At 44.2% G+C, this 19,610-nt stretch overlaps 2 protein-coding genes across 2 annotated transcripts; one reads left to right on the top strand and one right to left on the bottom strand.

The window, feature by feature from the left end:
* Positions 1–405: 405 nt before the first annotated feature.
* LOC119227398 (amino acid transporter heavy chain SLC3A2-like) lies at positions 406–3,923 on the top strand. The gene is made up of 8 exons (XM_037486154.2): positions 406–1,139; positions 1,414–1,604; positions 2,085–2,258; positions 2,346–2,443; positions 2,634–2,776; positions 2,875–3,190; positions 3,266–3,325; positions 3,498–3,923. The coding sequence occupies exons 1-8, from the start codon at positions 778–780 to the stop codon at positions 3,831–3,833; spliced, it is 1,680 nt and encodes a 559-aa protein (XP_037342051.2). The 5' UTR covers positions 406–777; the 3' UTR covers positions 3,834–3,923.
* A 2,944-nt stretch (positions 3,924–6,867) lies between these two features.
* On the bottom strand, positions 6,868–19,396 carry LOC119227369 (protein NLRC3-like). The gene is made up of 11 exons (XM_062557288.1): positions 14,226–19,396; positions 14,024–14,137; positions 13,613–13,665; positions 13,480–13,576; positions 13,067–13,142; positions 12,702–12,912; positions 10,765–12,565; positions 10,501–10,674; positions 10,051–10,224; positions 7,628–7,674; positions 6,868–7,508 (listed from the first exon to the last, which is right to left on the bottom strand). The coding sequence occupies exons 1-11, from the start codon at positions 14,312–14,314 to the stop codon at positions 6,967–6,969; spliced, it is 3,378 nt and encodes a 1,125-aa protein (XP_062413272.1). The 5' UTR covers positions 14,315–19,396; the 3' UTR covers positions 6,868–6,966.
* Positions 19,397–19,610: the final 214 nt, after the last annotated feature.

The raw sequence follows: 19,610 nt of genomic DNA, 5'->3' as shown, positions 1-19,610 counted from the left end.
GATATAACTACCATATCGTAACTATTATAAATATCCAATATAAATATCACACGATAAACATATTTTATTAAAGAATCAATATATTACAATATAAATGTATTCATATGACTCTATTACATGCGTTGGGGAAAGACCAACTCACAACTTCACACAATGAACTATTTTGGATGAAATGTGCCTGTTTTTTAACAGGTGATATCATGAATATACGATATTAGCATGTAGCTAACTAGCTAGCTATTGATAAATATTGACTATTTGTAAAATGTTTTTTTAAATACAATAAACAACAACAATTAACACCGTCGCTCTCTCTGGACCAGAACCACTGTGCGCGAGCCCCCCCCCCCCTGAAAGTCACGTGAACATAAACTACCAGCTGTTCTCTCTGATCAGTTTCAACATCTGGCCAGCTGGTGGCCACATGCTAATTTGTTATTGTTATTATGATTATTTGCTGTGTACTCTAAGTGTGTAGAGATGTGTACAAACACGTAACTCATATCCGTGTTTTATTTGAATGACGCAACACAACTAACAACAAGCCGTAGAACACGCGAGAGGAGAGCCGCAGTTCCCGTGTGTCCAACCGCATTGAAGGCATCATTTGCTGCAGGGAGAGACAGACAGACAGACAGAGAGACAGACAGAGAGACAGAGAGACAGACAGAGAGACAGACAGACAGACAGACAGAGAGACAGACAGACAGACAGACAGACCTCTGACGCTACCGAGCCGCTGTGGGATTGTCGCATCCGGACCGGATCATCGCCGCTATGAACACGGAGGAGACCGACGTGGACCTGAAGGATGCTGAGAACAAAGATGCGGATCAGAAGGAGGCCCCGGATCCCGCTCCGGTCCCGGATCCCGCTCCGGTCCCGGTCCCGGTCCCCGCCGATGCTGATGCGACCGAGGCCGATGTGAGCGAGGCGGATCTGGACCAGGAGGAGCAGGAGAAGCAGCCGATGACCGGAGGTGCGGAGCGGGCGGAGGACGCGCCGTCTGCCGGCGGAGTGGAGGAGAAGAACGGCTCCGTGAAGCTGAAGATCTCCGAGGAGGAGGAGGAGGAGGAGAAGGAGGTGAAATTCACTGGACTGAACAAGGAGGAGCTGCTGAGGGTGGCGGGGACTCCGGGGTGAGGAGGCCTCGACCCACACACACACTAATTATATATCACACACTATATATATATATATATATATATATATATATATATATATATATATACAGTATATATATATATATAAAATATATAATATATATGTATATATATATGTGGTATATATATATATTTATATATATATACCACATTTATATTTATATATTGTCTCCGTCCCTCTCCCACCATGTCTCCTCCTTCTGCTCCGGTCTTCCTCCCTGTTTCCTCCTCCTCCTCCCTGTCTCCTCAGCTGGGTGAGGACGCGCTGGTCTTTGCTGGTGGTGTTCTGGTTGGGCTGGTTGGGGATGTTGGGTGGAGCCGTCCTCATCGTCCTGCAGGCTCCTCGCTGCAGAGACCTTCCGTCGTCCAGCTGGTGGAACGAGGGGCCGATGTACCAGATCGGTGACATCAGGGCCTTCAGCGCCCTGATGGACCTGAAGGGTGAGAATATATTTATATTATATCAATAAACATTATGCATGTGTCACGTTCGCCGCTGAAGCAGGATGCAGGGAGGACTCAAGCGCAGAGTTTTCAATCAAAAGTGCTCTTTATTATCAAACTAATAGACGTGCTCCAACGACGAGGGACATATAGACAATGACGCGACAAAGGACAACTGGCACACAGGGCTTAAATACACAAGGGAGGTGCAGGTGATTGGACACAGGTGGAGACAATCACGCAATCACAAGACAAGGCAGGAAGTGAAGTTAACCCAGGACCACAAGAGACATGAAACTTCAAACTAAAACAGGAAGCGAAGCCAAACCGTGACAGCATGAAGAGGTAAAGCAAGGTGGAAACTTGCTCCTCCTCTTTCACTCACTGATGTTTGATTACTCCTCCTAACCCTCCTCTGCCTTCCCTTCCTCTCCTTTCTCCTCCTCATGTCCTCTCCCTCCTCCTCTGTCCCCTCAGGTGTGGAGCAGAAGGTGGACCGTCTGTCTCAGATGAAGGTCAAAGGTCTGCTTATTGGTCCGATCCACGTGGCTCCAGCAGATGACGTGGTGGGTCTGAGGTTTGAGGAGGTCTCCTCTGAGTCTGGAACCCTGGACCAGTTTAAAGACCTGGTCCACGCGGCGCATAAGAAGGGTGACGAACACATTTAATACCCCATGTTTGACCGCTGACATGACGGCATCCTAACGCTGACGTCATTACCTCACCATGTCTCTGCAGGTATTTCTGTGGTTCTGGATCTGACTCCAAACTACCAGGGCTCATCTGGACCCTGGTTCTCCAACGGCAGCGTGACCAACGTGGCTGAGAGGCTGAAGGTGAGAGAGACAGGGGGACAGAGGGACAGAGGGACAGGCTGAGAGACGTATTGGCTAGCTTACTATTATACTCCCTGCTTACATCCCCTCGAGCATCATGGGACATGTAGTACAGCCTCTTTGTCCCCTGAACACAAGTGTTCTGATTCTGTGACCTGGTCTTCGAACTCTTCCGTCCCTCTGTCCTCAGTCCGCTCTGGTCTTCTGGATGAAGCAAGGCGTGGACGGCGTGCAGCTGTCGGGGGTGGAGCGAGTGGCCGCCATGGTGCCGTCTCTGTGGACAGACATCAGAGCCATCGTCCACAACGGGACGGAGGAGAGTCCCAACAAGAGGTCAGAGTCTGTGACACCTCTCTCTCTAGGACCACTGACATCACTGGGACCAGTGAGTAAACTGGGACCTTGGTGACGTTGGTACCTTGTCCCTGCAGAGTCCTGATTGGCGTCACCGAGCGCTCCTCGGTCGAGGACGTCTCTGTCCTCCTCAACTCCAGCGGCGTGGACCTGCTGGTCTCTGGAGTCCTCCGGGCCGGCGGGACGGAGGCCGAGGAGCACGCGGCCTCCGTCCAGCTGCTGTACTCGTCCCACAGCCAGCTCAGGCTGGCCTGGAGCCTGGGGGGGCGGGCTGGGGGCCACCTGGCCTCGCTGGGGGGGGCGGCGCTTGTCAAGCTGCACCAGCTGCTGCTGCTGACGCTGCCGGGGACGCCCGTCTTCAACTACGGGGACGAGATAGGCCTGAGGGACGAGGTGAGGACGAGGTGGTGCCGGAGGAGTCCTTTAGGTCACCTGATGTGATGTTTATTATCACCTTTTGTCTTAAAGGGCAACGCGTTTCCCAGAATGCTTTGGGACTCTGACGAGGAGCTGAACGGGACTTTGAAGGTAAAAGAAACCAAACATGAGATACTGAGAGAAGTACAAGGAGTACAAGTACTAGTATTGAAAGAGAAGAAGTAGGGGAAGTACAAATAGTAGAAATGCTTTAGTAGTACTAGCATTTATTGTAGTACCTGATTCCTGATCCTGATTCCTTGTACTATTATGCGTCTTCCAGGAGGAGCGGGCGGAGCGTCTGTCCTGCCTTCGCTTCTTCAGCGCTGTCAGCGAGCTCCGGGGGAAGGAGCGCTCGCTGCTGTTTGGGGACTTCCTGCTCCTCTCTAACTCCTCCTCCTCGCTGGCGTACCTGCGTACCTGGGATCAGAGCGAGCGCTACCTGGCTGCGTTCAACTGGGCGGAGGAGGAGGCGCGGCTGCAGCTGAGCGACGCGGCGCTGCCCCGGCAGGCGGAGGTGGTGCTCCGCACCGACGGCAGCGGAGGCGTGGTGGACCTGACAGAGCTGCGGCTCGGCCCCGGACAGGCCGCGCTCCTCAGGTTTCCCTACGCCGGGTAGGAGGAGCCACGTGCTTCAGGGACCAATACCAAGAAGGGGGGGGGGGTCCCTGATTATGTAAAATAACAACAATACAGGCTATAAAAAGCATCAGAAGTCTTGTGTCTTTGTTTACGAACCGTATAAATACACGTAGTGAGTATAAATACACGTAGGGAGTATAAATACACGTAGGGAGTATCAATACACGTAGGGAGTAATACACGTAAGGAGTATAAATACACATAGTGAGTATAAATACATGTAGGGAGTATAAATACAGGTAGTGAGTAAAAATACACGTAGTGAGTATAAATACACGTAGGGAGTATCAATACACGTAGGGAGTAATACACGTAAGGAGTATAAATACACATAGTGAGTATAAATACATGTAGGGAGTATAAATACAGGTAGTGAGTAAAAATACACGTAGTGAGTATAAATACAGGTAGGGAGTATAAATACACATAGGGAGTATATAAATACAGGTAGGGAGTATAAATACACGTAGTGAGTATATAAATACAGGTGGGAATTATAAATACACGTAGTGAGTATAAATACACGTAGTGAGTGTATAAATACACGTAGGGCGTATAAATACACTGAGTGAGTACAAATACACGTAGTGAGTATCAATACACGTAGGGAGTATAAATACACGTAGTGAGTATATAAATACAGGTAGGGAGTATAAATACAGGTAGTGAGTATGAATACACGTAGGGCGTATAAATACACATAGTATCAATACACGTAGTGAGTATAAATACACGTAGGGAGTATCAATACACGTAGGGAGTATAAATACAGGTAGTGAGTATAAATACACGTAGGGAGTATAAATCCACGTAGTGAGTATATAAATACAGGTAGGGAATATAAATACAGGTAGTGAGTATGAATACACGTAGGGCGTATAAATACACATAGGGAGTATCAATACACGTAGTGAGTATAAATACACGTAGGGAGTATCAATACACGTAGGGAGTATAAATACAGGTAGTGAGTATGAATACACGTAGGGCGTATAAATACACGTAGTGAGTATATAAATACAGGTAGGGAGTATAAATACAGGTAGTGAGTATGAATACACGTAGGGCGTATAAATACACGTAGTGAATATATAAATACAGGTAGGGAGTATAAATACAGGTAGTGAGTATAAATACACGTAGGGAGTATACATACACGTAGTGAGTAGAAATACACGTAGGGCGTATGAATACACATTGGGAGTATAAATACAGGTAGTATAAAGTATTATAAAGTATAAATGACAAGTTAGTTCAACCGATGTCCAGGTGGCCATTTGCAAGCTATCCGCTAACAGTGGACCTGGCCCTGATGGCATTGAGGGTAAATTTATAAAACTCTCTTCACATGTTCTATCCTCTCCTTTGGCTGAACTTTTTAATTTGTCATTTTTAACCTGCGAAGTGCCTCTGGCATGGAAATGCAACAAAGTCATTCCATTACATAAAGGAGGAGACACCTTAAATATGAATAATTACAGACCTATCTCAATAATTAACAGTATCGTCAACATTTTTGAGAGAATTATCTTTGATCAATTATCTAACTATCTCTCTTATAACAATTTACTTTCTCAATGCCAGTCAGGTTTCAGGAAACACTTCTCCACTACCACTGCTCTTTAGAAATTTACAAATGATATTTTTTCTAGCTTTGATAACAATATGTGTACTGGTGCCATCTTTTTAGATCTTTCAAAAGCATTTGACTTGGTTGATCATTATCTGCTCATGGATAAATTATATTCAATTGGCCTTTCCCGTTCATCTCTTCTTTGATTTAACTCTTATTTTCATCACCGACCTCAGTGTGTGTCCTTCGGGGGCAGTCAGTCGAATTTTATAGGTGTAGATAAAGGCGTACCCCAGGGTTCTTCACTTGGACCTTTGTTATTCTCCATTTTTATTAATGACCTTCCACTCAGCTGTTCAAGATGCGACATTCATCTGTATGCAGATGATACAATTATATACTGTTCCAAACCAAATATTGCAGACATAAATAATTCATTGCAACATGACTTTGACTCTGTTCAGCAGTGGCTGTCATTTAATAAACTTCTGCTGAATAAATCTAAATCTTACAGTATGTAAATGTTACATTTTTTAGGGGCTAAACGTTGTACTAAAGCAATAAGTTACCAGAGGCGTAGTTAGGCCCTCGAACGGTTACATTATTAAAGATAAAGTACAGCTTCAAGTACCTTGTTGCTTTTAGAACACGTTACCAGAGACATTATAAATAATAAGTAAATATCTGCCTTTCTGCACAAAATAGTTTTGTGTCACATGTCATCAGTTTAGAGACAAATAGTCCTCATAGGTTCACGTGATCATCATCCGGTCCCTCACCACCTCATTCATTCACATCATGACGTCACCTTAATGTCTGCTTGTGAAAACTCACGTTGCCTCAAAAGGATCATTGTGGGACCGAGATAAAAGCTGAAATGTCAACTAACAGTCGCACAAAGTTGTGTTACTTTGAGTGCGTTGTGATATGGAACACCATATGTACATTATGGCTGAATAATGAACCCCATGACTCACTCTCAACCAATCAGAACGCTGGATTCATGATTGTCAATAAACCTTTTCTTCAGAGGTTTGCTGAAAGGAACAAATTGATTTTGTGAAATTATTTTGTGAATTTAATATTAAAATAAAGTCAAAGAATCACACTTATTTTAATTATTTTCATCATTCAAAACATCACCTTGTTTTATTAGCATTAATGCTAATGAAGAACACACAGATACATTATCTCATTGTATGGGGGGGGGACCTTTTAATAAAATGTCTTCTTGAACATTGTGACACATAAAGATTAAGATTAAACTGTAATTAGGAGCCAACATCTAAATGATGATTATTGATTCATCCACAGAGGCATCGAGCACAGAGACATTAAAACACACCTCGCTGAGCTCTTTCACACGTTCATCTGCAACAGCACAAGTCCCAGAGAGCTGTGGACCCCCAGAGTCCAGACCAGCTCAGGTACCCCTCACCTGCTCCACCTGCACCTACATGGACCTTCATCAGCTGTACACACTGACCTATGTGGTGAGCAGAGAGGAAGCTTCTCCACCAGGAGGAGACTCTCCGTCCTACAGAGGACACAAAGACACTGAGGAACCAGACCTGAACCAGAACCCAAACCCAGGATAAAGAGGTTCAGTGAATGTGGTGCTGAAGGTGTGGAGGTGGATCAGTGAGTCAGAGGAGACTCTGTAGAAGGACAGAGAGCCAGCAGGACAGTCCACATACACTGCTACTCTACCAGAGGAGGAGGAGGAGGAGGAGGTGATGATGCGTCTTGATGTGTTATTGTGACGGACAGAGTAACCTACATAAGAGCACATCAGACTCCAGGACTGATGATTGTATCCAAACAAACAGTCTCTACTGTTTCCTTTCCTCATGATTCCTTTGTAACTCACTGATACATCAACTTTTCCTCTCCACTCAACCTCCCAGTAACAGCGACCAGTCAGACCAGTTCTACACAGCAGCTGAGGATAGGAGTCAAATCTGTCTGGATGATCAGGATATGACTGAACCTCCTTCACAAGTGTCACCTTCCTGTTGTTGTCAGACAGTTTGAGTTCTCTGTTTACTGTGTTTGTGTCGATTGTGAGTTCACAGGAATCTGATGAGAGAACAAGACACAATACAGCTGCAGTTATGAATCATGTGTTCATCTAGTGACATCACAGAGGTGAATGAGTGATGTCACAGTGTGATGAATCCAACTCAAAGCTCACTTACACTTCCTCAGACCTGGTGTCATCCATCGGACTCCAGCAGGCTCCACCCTGAAAGGAGGAGGGGGGTCAGAGCAGCATGGAGACATGGACATGACATCACTCTCATACACACAGCTTGGTCCTTCATGTCCACATGGACCACTTCTTCTTCTTCTGATTGGCCCATGACCACAGCTCATCATGTTCACTCATTCATCATCTGTTATGATTAGTGCATGTTAACGTGTTAAAAACGTGTTATAAACGTGTTAACGCATTATTGTTGTTGTTACTGGATTGCTACGTTAACAGCATTTGTTTTATTTGTTTGAAGTGGGAGGAGCTTAACTCTCATTAACACATTAACAGAGTCCTAAACAGACGTCTTTGTGCTCTGACACATCAGGTCCACCATCATCTGCTGGTTCTTCTCTGACTGTAGATCCAACTTATCATCTAGGAACTGGTTATCAGAGCAAAGCCCCAAAACCAGAAGATGAACTCCTTTAAAACACCAAACTTTCTGCTGTGAGGATCCATCAAGACGCTATTATTGGTGGTAGTAATAGTTTTAGTAGAAGTAGTAGTCTATAAATGCAAATTAATAAAGCTTCAATCATCTGTAATACTTCAGGATCATGTAAATACACCCAAAATATGACCTCAAACTTCCATTTGTTGAAAACGACTTTCAAGCCCATTCTTGATGGTTTCATCATGTTGAAGAACTTCACTGATCTGGGTTACAGGTGAAGGGACATGTAGGATCACACCTGCACAGCAGCCAGTGAAACACAGCATGCAGCAGGTAAGACTATTTAATCATCTTTATTTTACACCTAAAAGCTTACAAAACATGATTTATTTACACCTAATTCAAATGTTTGTGTCAGGGGGGGACGCGGTCGAGGGCAAGGAGGGAGGACTCAGATGCGGAGTTTGAAAAATAAAAGACTTTAATTGTCAAAAAACTCAAACTCAAAATCACTCCAACCAAAAAAGGGGAGGAAGGAGGCAAAAACAAAACAGACAAAAAAACAGGGACCTGGACTTGAAAACATAGACTTGACGGGACACAAGAACGTCGACATGTAATGACGCCACACCAGACAAGGGACTCACTGGGCTTAAATACACAAGGGAGGTGCAGGTGATTGGACACAGGTGGAAACGATCAGGCACGGCAGACAATTACAGGGGAAGACAGGACAAGGCAGGAAGTGAAGTTACCCAGGAACACCAGAGACATGAAAACTACAAAATAAGACAGAGCAGACCCAAACCGTGACAGTTTGAATACTTGTTTACTCCATTAAAAACCACTGATCTTGATAAAAGAAAACAGTGATTTAGATGTATTTACTGCGTGTCGTATTAAGACTCACAAGATCAGTGATAAACCTCAACATATGAACAGGATCAGTTGTATTTCCTGTTGTCATCACGTATCTGTATTAAGACGAACATCTAGTGGATGAATTTGCCTTCAGGTGAAGGAGCAGCAGACACAACCCGCCCTGATTCTGCAGACACTTCAACAAGTTCTGCTCTCCATGAGTCCATCAGGGGAGAACTAGTCAGTAGAGGACCATATCATACCAATCCACATCTCACCTTTCCCAAACCATCGGATGGACAAAGTTTCCATCACAACTATTTTTACCCACAGTTAGTGAACAGAGAAAAAATGAGGAGAAGCTGGTTGGTCACAGGACAAAAATAGTCTTTCCTGCTTCTGCTGCAAGCTTCTCTCAATGGAAAGATTTAACCTGTGCAGCAGTGGACTCAATGACTTCCAACTGTCATGGAAATAGTCAGAACATTTGCAGCAAGTTTATTTACTGCACTTTTGCACTACATTTGATTTATTTTAAATATTTCAAATTACAGTTTAAAAAAAGGTCGGTGGTTTCTAATGTATCTTTTAAATCTTGTATTTATTTGTCAGGGAAAGTGCAAAATGGATAAACGAGGGGCACATGAAGCCAGAGAGATAATTCATTTGTTGTTTGAGTTTGTTCCAAAGGTACTAAAGATTAAAATGTTCTGAGACCATTATATTGCCTGTAGTACATTTATCAAATATAAATGGACAGTATGATATATACTACATAGTGCACCTATAATGTATATCAGAATGATGAATGGATGTAGTTCAAAGTAGCCCTAGGTGGGGGTGGGGGTGGGGGTGGGTGTGATGAGGCAATTCTTAGGGCAGAAACGACCTTGCTGTAGTAAGACGACCAGCATCTACTGTTCCTCACTACTTCAGTCTGTGTTGATGGTCTCATGAGGGACACAAACAGTTTGAGTCTCTGGTAGTTTGAGGTCAGCTTGGTGTCTCAGGGTCACATGACCAGACTGACAGTGTGACAGAGAAAAGGTCTCCAGCTCTACCTCCTCTACCAGACTGATGGTCTGTGAATGCAGCAGGTGTCTTCATACCTGAGAGTCTCCAGTCTCCAGTGAGGATCCTTCAGTCCATCAGACAGCAGCTTCACTCCTGAGTCTCCTGGATGGTTGTAGCTCAGGTCCAGCTCTCTCAGGTGGGAGGGGTTGGATCTCAGAGCTGAGACCAGAGAAGCACAGCCTTCCTCTGTGATCAGACAGCCTGACAGGCTGCAGACACACAAAACAACACACATGTCACATGACCTGAGGGAGCTGTAAGGGCTAGAAGGTCACTGCAGGACGGAGATACTGTCAGGTACAGAGGGGTCACATTAACATGGTCACTGCTGGCTTCTAGTCAAAAACACCCACTAATGTCCATCAACAATCTTTGTAAAATACATATTTGATTTAAATCCTCTGAGCAGAAAGACTCTAAAGAAGGTCAGAAATGTACCATTGATAAACATAAAGACACCAAGTGGACATTAATTGAATCCTGACCTGAGAGTCTCCAGGTCACAGTGTGGACTCTTCAGTCCATCACACAGCAGCTTCACTCCTGAATCCTGCAGGTCGTTGTTACTCAGATCCAGTTCTCTCAGACTAGAGGACTGGGAGCTGAGGACTGAGGACAGAACTTCACAGCTTCTCTCTGAGAGGTTACAGCCACTGAGTCTGAAGAGACAATGATGAAGAAAATCTGAACAATAAGTAGAAAAGATGGCAACATGTTTAACTCATGAATTTAACTCTCTATGTTCTTACAGAACTTTGTTGGAGGCTTTGACCACTGGCAGCAGCCTCAGAAGAGCCTCCTCTGAAGCAGAGTATTTCTTCAGGTCAAACACCTCCAGATCTTCTGATGAGAGTAAGATGAAGACCAGAGCTGACCACTGAGCAGGAGACAGTTTATCTGAGGAGAGACGTCCTGATCTAAGGAACCGTTGGATCTCCTCCACTAGAGAATCATCATTCAGTTCATTCAGACAGTGGAACAGATTGATGCTTTTCTCTGGAGACACATTCTCACTGATCTTCTTCTTGATGTACTCGACTGTTCCCTCATTGGTCTGTGAGTGACTTCCTGTGTGTGTCATCAGACCTCGTAGGAGACTCTGATTGGTCTCCAGGGAAAGACCCAGGAGGAAGCGGAGGAACAAGTCAAGGTGTCCATTAGGACTCTGGAAGGCCTGGTCCACAGCACTCTGGTAGAGACGCATTCGTTTAAGTTTGCCACTGAAGACTTTAGACCACAGGGAGGTTGTTTGTTCTTCTGACAGAAGATTGACACCAGACCTGGTGAAGGTCAGATGGACATGAAGAGCAGCCAGAAACTCCTGAACACTCAGATGGACGAAGCAGAACACCTTGTCCTGGTACAGTCCTCTCTCCTCTCTGAAGATCTGAGTGAACACTCCTGAGCACACTGAGGCTGCTCTGATATCGATGCCACACTCTGTCAGGTCGGATTCATAGAAGATCAGGTGGCCTTTCTGCAGCTGATCAAAGGCCAGTTTTCCCAGAGACTCGATCATCTTCCTGCTCTCTGGACTCCAGTGTGGATCCGTCTCAGCTCCTCCATCGTACTTGACCTTCTTCACTTTGGACTGAACCACCAGGAAGTGGATGTACATCTCAGTCAGGGTCTTGGGCAGCTCTCCTTCCTCTCTGGTCTTCAACACCTCATCCAGAACTCCAGCAGTGATCCAGCAGAAGACTGGGATGTGGCACATGATGTGGAGGCTTCGTGAGGTCTTGATGTGAGAGATGATCCTGGTGGCCTGCTCCTCATCTCTGAACCTCTTCCTGAAGTACTCCTCCTTCTGGGGGTCAGTGAACCCTCTGACCTCTGTCACCATGCCAACACACTCAGGAGGGATCTGATTGGCTGCTGCAGGTCGTGTGGTTATCCAGAGGCGAGCAGAGGGAAGCAGCTTCCCCCTGATGAGGTTTGTGAGGAGCACATCCACTGAGGAGGTCTCTGTGACATCAGTCAGGATCTTATTGTTGTGGAAGTTCAGAGGAAGTCGACACTCATCCAGACCGTCCAAGATGAACACAACCTGGAACTCTTCAAACCTGCAGATTCCTGCTGCTCTGGTTTCACTGAAGAAGTGATGAACAAGTCCCACCAAGCTGAACTTCTTCTCTCTCAGCACATTCAGCTCTCTGAAGGAGAATGGAAATGTGAACTGTATGTCCTGGAGGTCTTTGTCTTCAGCCCAGTCCAGAGTGAACTTCTGTGTTAAGACTGTTTTCCCAATCCCAGCCACTCCCTTAGTCATCACTGTTCTGATTGGTTCTTCTCCTCCAGCTGAGGCTTTGAGGAGGTCTTCTTGTCTGATGGTTGTTTCTGGTCTGGCTGGTCTCCTGGATGCTGTTTCAATCTGTCTGACCTCATGTTCTTCATTGACCTCTGCAGTCCCTCCCTCTGTGATGTAGAGCTCTGTGTAGATCTCATTCAGAAGGGTTGGGTTTCCTGCTTTAGCGATGCCCTCAAACACAGACTGGAACTTCTTCTTCAGGTTGGATTTGAGTTCACGCTGACAAACTGCAGCAGAAAGTCCTGAATGAAGACAACAGAGAAGATCAATGAGTCACATAACAGATATTAACATGTCCTTTCCTCAGAATGACTCCATGAATATATTCTGTCCATCTCTTGAGACATTAGTTAAGGTCTCATAGAGAAACCCTCTTACTGCTCTGCAGACGCTCAGCCAGCTCCTCCAGCTTCATTCTCCTCAGGAAGTGCATTGAGATCTTCACAAATCCCTCTCTGCTCCTCCTCTGCTCTTCATCCAGCACCTCCTCATCCTCCTTCTCTAAGCATTCTGGGTAATCTGAACTCAAAATCTTCTGGATCTTCTTCAGCTCGTTCTTCACAAAGGTGAGGATGTTCTCCTCCAGCAGCTGGAACAGAACATTCTATGAATGACACCAACTAGAACCATGGAAGCCACCATCAGGTCCATGTTGGACATATGGACAATCCACTGGTCTACAAAGTGCAGCATGGAGATGATGGTGAACTGAGAGATGTTTAAGTAGTTGTTCATGTACACACCATGAAGATGGAGTCCAGGTGGGTTTGATGCTGCTGGGCAGACTCTGTGGGAACCTCTGAGCTCTCCTGGTCCTCTCTGTGGAGGAACATGAACCATCAGCTCACATGGTGTTTGGACCATCAACACCAAGACAACATTAGCTAAAGATATTGGCTTCTGTCATGATTGATCACCATGGAAACCAGATGCTGAAGACTGATGACGGACAGTTTATTAGTTGAGTGACAGTGTTTACATCTGAGGATGTTTACAGTTAATGATTCACACTTAAACACATAAGGACCAGTTAGATAAAGATAAGGAGTTCTGTCATGATGGATCGTCATGGAAACAACACTTTAAACAATGAACGAACATTTCTGTGATTTACAACTGAGGATCAGAACAGTTCTTCATCTGTTTAAGAACTTACTGTGGGTCATAAGAACGGCGTCCATCTTTGAAGTCAATCCATCGACCATTAGACTGATCATCTTTGAAGTCAATCAGATGATCAATAGACCGATCATCTTTGAAGTTAATCGATTGATCAATAGACTGATCACTCTTCAAGGACACACATCTGGGTTCAGGAGACTTTCTTCTCTGCTGATGTGAACTGAAAGAAACACTGAGATTACATCATCACATCATCATCTAATCATGAAGCATCAGCTCACATGGTGTCTGTCCTCACAGAGACCAAAACAAGGTAAAGGTCCATGACATGAGGTCTGGATGTGGACCACATGACTGTAGTGGTCTAGGTCTACTGGTCCTGCTGGTCCCACTGAGAATCAACAGCTCACTGTGTTCTTCATCAGTCAGTTTGGTTTAGTCCCAACAGGTCTCACCAAGTCCTCCATGGAGCTCTCCCTCCCTCACTGGACTCTGCTGAAGGGCCCTGGAGCAAAAAACCCAGAACCTCCACCAGAGAGTCTGGTAGAAACACCTCACCATCAGCCTGAGACCCTCACCTTGCATCAGCAGAGGGACGGACATCTTTGAAGACTATAGGACGATCCATAGACCAGTTACTCTTCATGGACACACAGCTGGGTCCAGGTCCAGGTTCTGGTCCCTGATGGGTCCTGGTCACACATGTAGAACCAGAGTCAGTGAGTCAAAGACGTTGGGACATGGAGACGAGTGGAGGAAAGTTGGAGATGGTCCTCTCACCTCTGAGCTTTGGTCTGTCTGTCATGTCCCCCCCACAGAGGGGCTTCAGAGGGAGGGACACTGTCCTCTGGGTCCTCAGCCTGATTCATAGCAGAGTCCACACCTTCACACCTTCACAACAACCTGCTGGGAGATCTCACACATTATTCATCTTCATCAGGACAAACACACAGAGCTCATTCACCTCAACACTAAAACTCTCAGGGGACACTTGGTTTGTTGTTGTCTTCTGTCTCTTAAAGACTTCTGGAGGAACATGAAGGACTGAAGCTGCAGCTGGTTCCACAGGGTGATGGTGGCGCATGAAGTAGTGTGATGTGCTGGGCGCCGCAAGGTTGGTGGTTTGAATCCCAGCTGCTCCATGTGTCATATTGACATGTCACTGACCCTGAATGGCCACCAGGCCAAATATCACATGGGTTGTAATGAAATGTATGTTCCTTTGGATAAAAGTGTCAGCTAAATGACATGTGATGTAATCATTACTCTGTATAGTGTGTGTACAAATCAGCACACGAACCCTCAACATCAAAAGCTGACTATTGGTGCACATCCCTTTATCCACGGCTCTCCCAGTCTTACGTCTCTAATGTTTTTTTTGCACTTTTACCACAAGTAAGTTTTGGTCTGAATGAAATGTCGAAACATGATTTTCCCGATTAATAACAATAAGGAGCAGTAACCAGACGAAACAACAGCTCTGCAACCCGTGAGCGCAAAATGAAACCAACGAGCCTCTCGTCTGTGAGAAGAAGGAAGCATCAATGTACCAACACACATTATAACAAATACACAACAAGCTGCTCACGTTACCGCGAGCTCCGCTGTAGTTATTAGTGAAAGGTCTCTTTAATTACTTAACTTTCACACTTATGGAGCTGACTAATATTTTACTGAGGCTGAGACGCATCCACACTATGTTGCACACTATGTTGCACTAGGCATTATATATCGTTTATATAAATAAGAACGTAATCAGTGCCATAAAATGGTGTGGAAATTGCAAAAATATTGTTTTTTGCAATTAATGTTGTTGCAATAAGCGCACAACAAAACCTTCATGTGAAGCTAATTAGCATCATTCCGGGAGCAAGACCACGCCTCCAACACACTACTTCCGGTATTTCTATAAATACAGCTCAACCCACTCTTCTCGTTCTCCAGTGAGCATTTTAAAAACCCGTCCTCCCAACAACCTTTTCTAATTCTTTTCTTTTCTCTCTCTTTTTTCTATCTATTAGTAGGGCCCTGAAGGGACATCACGACAACACGTATGGAAGTAAATCTGTGTCATCGGGTTTTGAAAGAAAAAGGTTAAAGCGTAAAGAGTTAAAGCCCCGTTATTATTGGACATGGCTACAATCCGGTCACCAAGCTGCCGACAAGCCCATACAAGGTGTATTGGGTGCTCGCTCCTTTTGCTTGACGCACGCTGCTGATCTTAAATCTAGAATCAATTGCTCTTCCTTGAGGTCCCGAATGTTGCGGTTGAATATTTTGCGGTTGAATTTTTTGCGGTTGAATTTTTTGTGGTTGAATATTTTGCAGTATTTTAACGTTGGAAAACATTCAGATACATAAATGCATAAATATTCAGTGCAAGAAATTCAATCACTTTCTTTCAAATGACATCCCGATGACACAGATTTACTTTCATAAACACGCTCTACAACATCAGCAGAATACGACCCCTCCCCACTCTGAAGGTTCAGGTTCTTGTCATCTCCTGGACTATTGTAACTCTCTCCTGGCAGGTCTCCCTGCTCCATTCCACCTCTGCAGCTCATCCAGAATGCAGCAGCTCGACTGGCCCTCAACCTTCCGAAATTTACCCACACTACTCCACTCCTCCTCTCTTCACTGGTTACCAGTGGCTGCCTCATCCAGTTCAAGGCATTGGTTCACACAGTGAATGGATGGGGTCCAGTCTCAATCCAGGACCTGGTGAAACCCTCTATCCCAACATCAAGCTGCTTGTTCCTCCCTCACTGAGAGCAAAACACTCGACTAGAAACTAAAACTAAAGACTCACCTCTTCAGACTAAACCTCCACTAAAACACTAACACACTGTAGACCTTAAACTGCACATCGTCTTATTTGATGAAATTGCACTTTGTTGTTCTTTTGAGTTTGTATACTGTTGTGTTCAAATCATGAAGAAACACCAGACAGACGGGAGACATCATGGATTGAAAAGTTAAAATCAAAAGTATTTAATAAATGAAAGGGTGTTGTGCTAAAAAGGACATCTCAGCTGAGGAGCCGCTGGTCTCCGCAACCAACAGGCCACAGGACGGTCTCATGACCATCCCTAGACCACGTCTGCTGTCTACGACCAGCCAACTCAAGAACAATGGCTGCCTACAAGTATTTATACTGATCTGTAAAGGTGTGAAAGTCGGTGGCCACACCCCTTGGGAGTGGTGACCACGCCCCCTGGGAGTGGTCTCCTGGTGAGTTCAATGTAGCTCAGATTTCAAAGGTCTCAGTCAACATCAGTTGATCAGTGGCGTCATCAAGTATTACATGAATGCATTTCGGTAGATCACATTACATTGAATACAATCATAACTGTACATTGATAATATTCTATTGATTACAGTTTCAAAATTACAGTGGTTTTACAACATTCCCATTACTTTGAATCAAATACATATCTCCAGAATCATGGTTGTATTTTGTTGTACACTAAATGCATTTTATCTATAGTTAATTTATGAACCTGGTCGTCAATTTATTTTTTAATATCCTACAATACTTATGGTTGAAATGTACTTATTGTACCTCAGCAAAATTACATAATGTGACAGCTCTAACTCTGCTATTTGGTTATATCGCAGAAGACTTTCTGGCATACAAACTTTAAATCGCGTTAACCTTTACTGTGAACTTACGTACTTCCAGTTTCGCTGCGATTTTGTTTTAAAGTCAAAAAAGAAAATAAAACAAAAATAAAAATCGATCTTCCTTTCGTGGTTTTTCTTGGACAAAGAAAACTGCCATTTTTGGTTTAAAACGAACAAACAATAAAACTATTTTTAAACAGTAAAATACATTTTTAAAAGTTTAATGGCCCGTTAACACACAAACACACACTACAGCACACACAGTATATCACAGACATACTCACATAATCTGGTCACCTTAAGACGTTAAAGTAGAACTGGTGACTCTCTCTCACTTCTCCTTCATCTCCTTCTCCTTTTTCTTCTACTTCCTAGTTTATAATCAGCTGATGTGGATCACGAGGTGGAGTCAGAGCTCAGATGCAGCTTCACATTAGCTGCTGGATTCTAACCACTCGGCGATAAGTGTTGTGTTTGAGAAATTGAGTTTAATTGGACTACAGTTTGCTACAATTTAAAGAACTAGATTTACAATCTTTTCAAATGTAAATGACCATTATAAACACTCAAATCAAGACTACATGACATGTACATGTAGTCACCAAATCGTAGTGTGAAAAGCTAATTTTGTATGAAAACATCTGCAGCTGATTAAGACAAAGACAACAGAGAAGCTCCTTGCATAGAACTGGTCCAGAGCCCCTTTCTTGTTTCCACTGTGAAGTTACTTCTCCCAACTACAACCCCTTAACCTTTTCACTGCTGTATGTCCTACAATCAGTGCCAGAAATTATTTTCTTGGCTCGATCATAAACCAGACGTTCTCTACTGGACCTCCACTTCTCGTTGATCAGTCTATTTTTCTTTGTCTTCTCTTCATTTTATGTTTCGTCACCAGTTTCTCTGCTTTGTGTCTGTCTTCTTAGTCCAATGTCCGCTCTCTAAACGTGGTCTGACACAATGTCCTCAAATCTAGAGATCCATGTTGATCCTTGCTAATGATGCTCCAGATATGTTAAAAGTAAATGAAGAAACACCAGACAGACAGAAGACATCTTGGATTGAAAAGTTAAAATCAGAAGTATTCAATAAAAGAAAAAGGTGTTGTGCTAAAAAGAACATCTCAGCTGAGGAGCTGCTGGTCTCTGCCATCAACAGGTCACAGGCCGTCCTTTAACCATCCCTAGTGTCTCTGGATCAATGGATGCCTACAGGTATTTATACAGATCTGTAAAGGTGTGGCCCCGCCCCCTGGGAGTGGTCTCCTGGTGAGTTCAATGTAGCTCAGATTCCTAATATCTCTCAGTCAATATCAGTCGTGGTGCTATCAAGTATTAAATGCATGCATTTCAGTAGATACAATTGAATACAATCATAGCTCTACATTCGTATTATTCTATTGATTAGTTTTAAAAATTACAGTGGTTTTACAATAGTCGCAATCCTTCCAGAATCAAGGCTGTGTTCTGGTGTACCCTAAATGCATTTTATTAATAGTTAATTTATGAACTGGGTCGTCAGTTTATTTCTTATATTCTACACTACTGATGCTCCAGAATCTCCAGATGTTCCTGATGGTCCAGATGATTTTTCTCCATCTTTCCTTTTCTTCCTCAACTTCTCCTCTTGTCCAAATGACCGTTTGTCCTATTTTCCTCCCATCCTCCTTTCTTCTTGTCCTCCTTTGTTGTGCTGTCTCATCTATGAGCATCAGTTTAGGCTGCGCTCCATTACTTTGTTGTCTTAATATTTTGAGGTTAGCAGGAACCAATAACACTTCCTCCATTAATGAGCTCCTGGGAGAGTTTGTCCGGTTAGTGTCAGATCTTCTGAGGCAGGATGTTGAGTCCCGATGGTCTCGCTCTGCTTTCCCTGAAGAGTTTGGACCACAGAGAAGAAGCCTTAATGTTCCTCACTAACCTTACATCACGACTGAATACGACTTTAAATGTTTTCTCCACATTAAACACAGAACATTTACAAGAAGGTATTAGACTGAAATACATTTGGGGCCAACCCTGCGCTGCCTCTCGTCAGGTTTCTCTCGTCTCGTGACGCACCCATTTAGGGACATGACAATGGCGAGCAGTGTCCCTCCAACAAGACAAACCCAACCTCGGTACATTCTCACCTCAAAGAGACGTTTGACAGAAGAAATTTCGCTGAGAAACTAGCGGTGAAACAGCTGGACCCAGATGAGCCGAACCTCACCATCAGAACACGGACCGGCCTGAAAGAGAAGACACCTCTACACCTGGGATGTTAGCTAGCTAGTTAGCTACATGCTAACACTGTCTATTCATGACGTCACCTGTTAACGTTAACATCGGTACCCAGCTGAGACGCACTCAGGACTGGTGAGGACACACAACCAGGACGTGGATGAAAACAGGGACATTTCATCCCAAATAGTTCATTGTGTTTTGTGAGGCTTTAAGTCTTTACTCAACACACTGATCGGGACAAACTAGGTTCACAGGTGCATCTCAATGAATATATATATATATATATATATATATATATATATATATATATATA

This window comes from Pungitius pungitius, chromosome 14, assembly GCF_949316345.1.
Source record: "Pungitius pungitius chromosome 14, fPunPun2.1, whole genome shotgun sequence".
NCBI classification, from domain to species: Eukaryota; Metazoa; Chordata; class Actinopteri; order Perciformes; family Gasterosteidae; genus Pungitius; species Pungitius pungitius.
This window is presented reverse-complemented; position numbering and strand designations above follow the sequence as displayed.

Bases quoted from the DNA above. Each gene is read 5' to 3' on its own strand.
- LOC119227398 (XM_037486154.2), top strand. From the start codon at position 778: ATGAACACGGAGGAGACCGACGTGGACCTGAAGGATGCTGAGAACAAA. The intron at 1,140-1,413 runs GTGAGGAGGCCT...CTGTCTCCTCAG, and splicing joins AGGGTGGCGGGGACTCCGGG to CTGGGTGAGGACGCGCTGGT. The intron at 2,259-2,345 runs GTGACGAACACA...ATGTCTCTGCAG, and splicing joins CCACGCGGCGCATAAGAAGG to GTATTTCTGTGGTTCTGGAT.
- LOC119227369 (XM_062557288.1), bottom strand. From the start codon at position 14,314: ATGAATCAGGCTGAGGACCCAGAGGACAGTGTCCCTCCCTCTGAAGCC. The intron at 12,566-12,701 runs GTAAGAGGGTTT...GTCTTCATTCAG, and splicing joins GGCTGAGCGTCTGCAGAGCA to GACTTTCTGCTGCAGTTTGT. The intron at 7,509-7,627 runs GTAAGTGAGCTT...TTCTCTCATCAG, and splicing joins GACACCAGGTCTGAGGAAGT to ATTCCTGTGAACTCACAATC.